At 38.4% G+C, this 7897-nt stretch overlaps 3 protein-coding genes across 8 annotated transcripts in view; 1 reads left to right on the forward strand and 2 right to left on the reverse strand.

Moving 5' to 3' along the window:
• The window catches only part of LOC108627806 (metaxin-2), a 7728-nt gene extending 5971 nt beyond the window's left edge, over window positions 1-1757 (forward strand). The window contains exons 4-5 of the transcript XR_003389529.1: window positions 1391-1500; window positions 1666-1757. The gene's annotated coding sequence lies outside the window, so the exon portion shown is untranslated. The remainder of the gene's footprint in view (window positions 1-1390; window positions 1501-1665) is intronic.
• Window positions 483-4382, reverse strand: LOC108627805 (CTD small phosphatase-like protein 2). 4 transcript variants are annotated; one of them, XM_018029292.2, is made up of 8 exons: window positions 4068-4382; window positions 2850-3081; window positions 2356-2496; window positions 2045-2288; window positions 1412-1965; window positions 971-1327; window positions 793-888; window positions 483-719 (listed from the first exon to the last, which is right to left on the reverse strand). In XM_018029292.2, the coding sequence occupies exons 2-8, from the start codon at window positions 3060-3062 to the stop codon at window positions 654-656; spliced, it is 1671 nt and encodes a 556-aa protein (XP_017884781.1). In that variant the 5' UTR covers window positions 3063-3081; window positions 4068-4382; the 3' UTR covers window positions 483-653. The 4 variants fall into 4 exon arrangements, with proteins under 4 accessions (XP_017884781.1, XP_026671671.1, XP_017884783.1 ...); XM_026815870.1 differs by lacking the exon at window positions 4068-4382 and adding an exon at window positions 3719-3930; XM_018029294.2 differs by lacking the exon at window positions 4068-4382 and adding an exon at window positions 3671-3758.
• Window positions 4383-4690: 308 nt separating this feature from the next.
• mon2 (Mon2 homolog, regulator of endosome-to-Golgi trafficking) overlaps window positions 4691-7897 on the reverse strand; it is a 9071-nt gene continuing 5864 nt past the window's right edge. For 2 of the 3 annotated variants that reach the window (XM_018029289.2, XM_018029291.2), the window contains exons 17-22: window positions 7597-7731; window positions 6657-7531; window positions 6382-6566; window positions 6069-6312; window positions 5862-5944; window positions 4691-5788 (exon numbers count right to left, since the gene is read on the reverse strand). In XM_018029289.2, the coding sequence (XP_017884778.1) occupies window positions 5619-5788; window positions 5862-5944; window positions 6069-6312; window positions 6382-6566; window positions 6657-7531; window positions 7597-7731 (1692 nt within the window). In that variant the 3' untranslated portion in view covers window positions 4691-5618. The remainder of the gene's footprint in view (window positions 5789-5861; window positions 5945-6068; window positions 6313-6381; window positions 6567-6656; window positions 7532-7596; window positions 7732-7897) is intronic. The other variant, XM_018029290.2, reaches the window with a different exon arrangement.

The following is a 7897-nucleotide window of genomic DNA, read 5'->3' on the forward strand; positions in this document are numbered from 1 at the left end:
ACATGAAGCATATATAAATTGAGAGATGCCGATCAACTTGTACAAATAGTTGTTCAAGCAATTCAGCAACGAACAGGAGTTCCTGTTTTTAAACTATTTCAATTAAAATATTTTTACCGTGTTCGAATAACACATGAGCCCTACCGGTAATTAGTATCAAATCTTCATTGGTCTCTATGCGATTCATAAGGTTTCATTACTTATCATTCTAATCGTGGTTGGTACCTGCCCAAAATCTGATAAATATAGATTCTAACAACTACTTTGTAGTGGTATTCCTTAACAATTTCATCTTAAGAGATTCATTTTTGTTAATGCATTTTTGATATTTTTTAACGAGATCAATTTAAATTCAATATACAGGTACGAAATTCGTCACATGAATAAACTAAGGTTCATCCGAAATTTTGTACGAATCTGTTTTCTAATCAATTCAATAATTTACCTATCGGACGTATACTTATTAAGTTGACGAACAAAAATTATTGCAAATCATATATTTGTAAACTCATTTTTTGACGTGTAATATTGCACGCTTTATGTTAGTATCTTACATTTATCTAATGAATATCTGTAAAACTCGTATAGACGTACGTACATACCTATATAGGCTAGCACTTCTTCGAACGTTACTTTTGTGCTTATTATCTAGATTAATCCGGTGGTAAAAAACTGAAGAGCCGGAACTGTTCTCTAATGCGCGGCCTGACGTCCCCACCCTGAACATATTGATGAATAACATTAATTTATAAATCACTATCTGTTTATACGATCAAGTGGAGAGCTGCTTACCCAATTTACTAAATTTTCTAAGAAAGGTAACAATTTCATTAGTTCATTATCCGAACGGTCAGCAAACCAACTTTCTATAGGGATACCATTCTCTAGCTGCAAGCAGAAAAGTATGCGTGAAAATAAAAGAAAATATGAGATAGACTCAATTTTTTAATATTATAAAACATTTACTTACTTGATATCCGAATGCTTGTGGACTATTATCAATAATAACAGTTTTAGATAAATCTCTACCCAGTATAGACAGATCTTTAATATAATTTCCATTCACGCAGACACAGTGTTCCCTGAACAGCCGATACTTGATCAATTTCCGCGTCGGATCTAACAGATTCATTAATTTGTTCGCGTAGACTCGTTTACTCGCGGTGAAAAGGATCACCTCGTACAGCGACGAGACGTGTTCTAAGAATTCGCGGAAATAGGGTCGCGTTCTGACGAACACGGTGTACGTTACATCTTGAAAGACGACCGGAAAACGAAATGCTGCGTCCGAGAGTTCTTGCAGACTACAGTGAACTAACGTTTCGTCCTGTTGACAAATCAGAACATCGTTAGAGCGATTCATGTTTTCATGCGTGATTTTCCTAACCAGGTGGATTTGAGACGCACGTACCAAATCTAATACGAGACTGAACTCGGGGCTGCTGCGTGTTTTGAGAGGAAGAGCGGGACATCTGGCTCTCATCGCCGGAGTCAAGGGTGGTAAGTGTTTAATGAAGACGTAAGGATCGAACGGTTCCCAATCCTCCTGGACATGAGTGACCATGTTCTCCATATCACAACTTTCGACTATTTCTTCGCTCCCGACTTCCATGTATTCGACGTCATGGTAATCGCTCTCGATATCATCGGAGTCGTATTTTTCAGTGAGATTCCCGTTCGTGTCCGATGGATGATGGTGGCTCAGATACATGGCAGACGCGCTGTATCTCGTACTGGCGTACACCGTCTCATATTTAGACGAATGACTGTCAACGGCACAATGAGTCTTCGACAACCCGCTGTTGTTCGCATTATTATTGCTCAGCGCGTATTTTCCGTTCGGAAAATACTTGTCTGACGAATAAGAACGAGTCCCGTACATCGATGTAGCGTGCATTAAACTATAACATTCCTCAGACGTTTCTGTTTGCATATAGGGAGTGGTATAATATAGCGAAGTGGTATCTGCAACAAATGAAATTCACTCGTCGTATGCCGATAACCCGATGAAATAAATTAAAGACTCTTAAACGTATGTATGTACCGAGAGTTTTGTTTTCTTCATGATCCAATACGTATGAAAGGTCTGGATTCAATCCTACGGATACTGGAGGCATTAGATCTGCTAGAGGTGACACGGTCGGAATCGAAGATTTGAAGTCGCTTACACTGGACGTGGAGGAACATGAATCGTTACTTAATATGGATGAATATAAAGATAAAGTGCTTGTATTCCAGTTCTCTTTAGATTCCTCGGAAACTTTCGACACTGTTGTACACTTTGCCGACTAAAATATTATTGTGCGCAACATTATGTTCGGTTATTCGAATATCAAACGGATTATAATAACTTACAATGACTGCATCTTTCGTAGAAGTTCGGGGTAAAGGAGTTGAAGTAACCATCGATCGTTTTATGCATTTCCTTCTACGAGGTCCTCTCTCTCGTCTACTAGGCGTAGACTTCGCGAAACGTAAAACATTTTCTTTACAAGCCTACGAAGATAATAATTCTTTTTAACAAAACCAAATTGGAGCCGTTTTATTAACCAAATGGCTTCGAGATTTGTAGTTCTAAGAAATCTAAGTGCATAACATCCTTGAGAGTTAGTCAGTCACTCATTAACCGCTGATTAGTTAGAAAGTATTTCGTTTTTTTAAGTAATAGTGAAGATTGTTTTTTTTTAATAAATGACCTGCAAAGATCATTTACGGTAAGCTAGTAGAAATCATATATAATTTCAGATAGCATAATTGGTTGTCAGTGTCTTGGATGACAACGTGAGGAAAATGTAACACACGTGTAATAAGAAATTAAGGTGAAAGCTGGAATAAAGATTGGTGTGTACCTCCTTCAAGAAACGAGTACATCTACGTTTCCATCGCGTCAGTTTGCCACATTTGTTCGGAGCGTTAATACGGTGACTGTTATTAGTAATGGATGGAAGTTTTCGTATGCTCCCGACTTGTACCCGATGATTCGATATTTTCGATCTGGATATACAGCTTATGTTTAAACGACGTCGTAGTCTTCGACTAACATGTTCGCTTCGTAACCACATCTCAAAAAGTCTAAATGGCCTGAAACAATAAAATAGGAATATTGAAACGTAAGAAAGTATACCGATGGAACATGCTGAAAGATTTATATATTAATATTATAATAATCGCGTATGTGATTTCTCTTCCACAGAGATGACAGGCTTCGATAATACGTTACTAATTATAATTGACTCGATAACACTTTGGCAGACACTTTGAAAAAACAATTGAAAACGCTTTGATCTTCTGTTATGAATCAATGACTTAAATTTATGAAAAACTGAACGTAGCATATAAGAATAGAAACTTGTAGATCCTTAAACAAAAGCTAATTCATATTTCAACTCGTTTTCGTCAGGTATTAAATACCGCTGACGAGAATACCGCATGACAGTACAGATGGAATTTCGTTTAGGAAGCTTCGTCGAGAACGTGCATACGTACAGCGAAGGGGAACGAAATTAATTTTCCAACGAACGTGGAATATGAGTGACCGAAACGCTGTCAATTATTGACGTTTCATTACGTCTTGGAAATTGCGCGGGAAAGAAATTTGGTCGTATTGTAAAAAGGGGCGTTCCTGAACGACGGTTCGTCGTGAAGGCTGTATATATACGTGTGTACATACTTCTATATAGAAACGTTCTACCCACACTCGAACTCGGGCTACACTCACATGAACGAGCGCGTGTATGAGCACATCTACACATCGGAAGTATATATCGATTTATATGCAGTGGGTTATATTTTCTAACATTTCCACAGAAACAGAACGCGATGCACGCGGGGGACTCGGCGGCCGGTGACGGGACAAACAAAAACCGCGTTGTTGGACAAGTCGCGGATGATGCTCGTTTCGCACGATGATACCGAATATCGGACAGAAATCGATCGAAAGTTTGAAAGTGCAATGCTGCGCCGCGACAGCGGCGGCACCCAGCAATTGTAACGCCTGAAAATTCCCGCGAAAACTACGGGTCGCGGATAAACGTACGGGCGATGCTTCAATTCGCAATACCTCTTACCATATCTCTCAATTAACAGACGCGTTCGTTAAATGCCGAATTAAACGGGCACAGTGGGTATCACACAAGTTTCATTCAAATCCCTCGCTCGCGTTCACTTTTCATCCCCCCGAAACTAAACAATCATGGCTACGGCGTCACTCGAAAATACAGCACGGATCAAACTTCGGACTTGGTGACGTCTTTCTCGACGGTATCGTCCTCCCGCTCGAACGTGAACCAGAAATTCTCGAATTTATTTATTTCAAAGCACGACGCACCGCGATAACGACACGTTCTATAACAGACTCGTTGGAATTTGATTAATTCTAGAAGTTTTCCGGTTACAGATGCGACATCTATCCTTTAAAGATAATTATTTTTTTTTTACGCGAACAGAATGGCGTTGGTTTATTGAAAGAAATCGAACCAAGCACTGTACGCTAAGTACACACATCATTTTCTACCTCGAACCTATTATGCACAGTAATCAAACGATAATAAATATTCATCAAAAATAAGCTTCGATGCCTCTACTCGTATTTACGATCTGTAAGACATTACGAAAAACGAAATATCAATTCGTGGTATCAAAAAATGCCAAACCTAATAAGCTACCAAGGCTTCTATACAAAAATAGCATAAATATTTCAGACTTTTATTGAATTTTTCTGTGACTATTTACATTATTATTATATCATAGTTTTTCATTGTTATATCGTTTGTAAGAATAGCGCGCGGATAATAATTTGATATTATTTATATAAAACTGTACTGTATATGATTCTACTCGCAATCCATTCAGTATTTACAGTTAATATAAAAGCCAAGTTGTACATCGATCTATGTACAGCAGTATGGCGTGTATATATGTATAATTTGTAGTTATAATTAAATTTGCGCTTATCAAATAAATACATATTTAACACAAATCTTTTTTGCATACTTGCTCCGACTTCCTACATATAAGGCTACTCTTTTTATGTACTACTTTATTAAATAATGAGAGACCACATTATATCGTTTTTTTTTTATCTTTGTTCGTTATAAGTGACAATGCTGGTCCAACAAAAAATTGTATGCAACTGTTCTATGCATCAAAATGGTATTATCTACTTATTTATGATCATCATGCTATACGTATAGCAGTTTTCTTGTTACTGTAAAATCGAATAAGTACAGAAAAAGGAGAATTTTGTGGTCATCTTTGTGGAAAGAAAAAAAAGTTTAAAAACCGTTTTAAATAAATAACTAAGTTATGCATTCATTGTACAATGATACGTTTGTTAATTAAATATATCGTTTCAAAAAGTCTATTGCAATTTACAGAATTGAAATCTGTATACCATAAAGATAAAGATAGAACATTTACCTTCTGCTGCACGGTAACGACTCGGAAATCATTCAATTAAGAATACGTATTCTTCAACTTCATCTTCAATTTGTTTACCTTCCACGTGTACATACGGAAAATTTAACTTATCGTACACGTAACCACAGTTATAAAAAGTTGAACTACTTGTTCGCGTAGCAAACACCGCTATTTCGGTTTAGAACGTAAGAATGCAATGGTCAAACACCGTTTGACGTCGTGGAACTATGAAGCGGTGGTCTCAATAAATCGTGGTACTGAAGCAGAGCCTCGCGCAACGATCTTGACACTTGCCCCGATGCTGTAGCTACAGTACATTCTACTAAACAGGGATACAGTCCGATCAGTTGTTCCCAGACCGACCTTTCGACTGGAAAACATTTAAATTCCATTTTATATATAAAAAATAATGAGAAGTTGTTTTTCTTCTGACGTATAAATACCTTTGTTCGGTGGAGCTTTCTTCAAAGATACCACAAGCGTCGCAACGGCTTTTAAAACAAACGAAATCTCGGACAATCTGTACCTAGAAAAGGTTTCTATAATAAGTACTTAAAAAATAATCCGCGTTACACGATATTTCCGAAATATCCATTGTTACGTTTATGATTAGTATCGAGTATCGGAAAAAGTTTAAACACAACTATTACCTAGGTAGCGGACATTTCCCGCTTCGCCTTTCGTTTTCAATGTATCGTCGCAGAACTTCTTGGAACCTGTGAAGGAGCGCAGTCACTGCTAACCGCCCCGCGACACCTCCTTCGTCGTTCTCAGCGTTCTTGTTCGCGTCGTGTTCCGGTTCGTTGTTCAAACCATCCAACAAGGAGAACTGGAGTAACGTTTCAAAACACGTCTTGGCAAATTCTTCTCTCAATTTAGTTTCACCATTATTCTCTACGGTAATATAAAAAAATTATATCTGGATTCGATGCTTGAAGGAACGTAAGAGATAAGCATATTTACCAATATTTGTCGTGGTTGCCGAATGTATAGAGCCCTTGTTCAAGAGCATAACCACGCGCAAAATGAATTGATGAGGTATATGTTGGGAATGCGGTAAAACTTCGTCTCGTAAGAGTTCCATCACTTGGCAGTCCACAGCTTCGTCCGCTTGAATTTCCTCGACTCCACGTTCTACGTTTACCACACTGTAACATTGGAAGCACATAAAACTATGAGATTTAATGGAACATTGAATGGAATGTGAAATAAGAGAAAACACAGTGTTCTTTAGTCACCTTTTCGGAAATAGGAAATCGTCTAGAGTGTTTGCCAGTTCTGGCCACATTGTTTGAAACTGTTCCGGATACTTTCTGGCCAAGGGTAAACCTGTGTGTAAGACAGCGAGTAAACTAGTAACAGCCAATTTCCAAGTAGTCGGTGACGGGCAGGCATACTTCATCGACAAAGGCACATGCAACGCTTCTATAATATGCTTTAAAACTTGTCCCTCTATGACTGCCATTTCGTGCGCCGTCTTTTGATACAAAGTTACGACCATCGATAAAGCTTTCTCTCCGAAAGGAACGTAGTTCATCATCACCCAATCGTTGGACAGTCCTCTGATTTGAGAAATGTGTTTCGTTGGAATCTTCCCATAAGTGGGAGCTTCACAAGCCAATTTAGAGAAGCTCAAAAGTTGAAGGAATATTAAAACGATCATCGTTCGTAAATTCTCAGGTCCGTTTAACGCTTCCTTCTGCAAGAGTTCTATCGAATGAAGCACGCCGTCTTGTAAATGAGTAAGGTCCACGTGCGGCACCGTGGTAAAAAATATGTGCGGTGTCAATTCACCGTGCACCGGAACTGCGACTGCGTTCTTTAGTACTTGACAGAGCTTTTGCAAATCTGGCCCGGTGAATTTGTTTCTGATGTGTTGAAAAACCGCTGGGAATATGTGAACCAGTGCTGTTAAAAACGCTTGCGACGGTACATAAGGTTCCGTTTCGCCTTCCTGAGGAGGCGTCGTACTTTCCATTCCGATGTTAAGCCACACACGCCAAGCAACGATCCACAATGCTTCAGAATCTTTCGATTGGATCACTTCGTTATTATCGCTACCTTTTTGAAGGTACAAAATCTCTTGAAAGGATTTCAGAGCTGCCAATGATACCTGTCGAATTTCAACGTATTTCAGCAAATTTGTTAAACGTCACAGATGGCCTTTTCATCGCATACCTCGTTATTTTTACTTAGTGCAGAATTCTCTATGAATTCTAGTAGAAGAGACCAAGCTCTAGGAAAATCTCCCAACATTTGTAATAGTTGACGTTTCGTGTTGAACACTCTTCCTACGCCACTCAATGTCAATACCTGGAAAAAAGATTATCTGATATGCCTGTCCCAATATACGTGTTCAACACGAGTATTAAGGATGTACTGGCTATACAGTGAATCCCAAAAGTTTATGCACTTTAGGAACGCATTTTTTAAAAAGAAATCAGACGTCGGAAAAACATTGCTAATAATAAACAACAAA

Source organism: Ceratina calcarata, unplaced genomic scaffold (genome assembly GCF_001652005.2).
Source record: "Ceratina calcarata isolate Rehan_Ccalc_2016 unplaced genomic scaffold, ASM165200v1 scaffold48.2, whole genome shotgun sequence".
NCBI classification, from domain to species: Eukaryota; Metazoa; Arthropoda; class Insecta; order Hymenoptera; family Apidae; genus Ceratina; species Ceratina calcarata.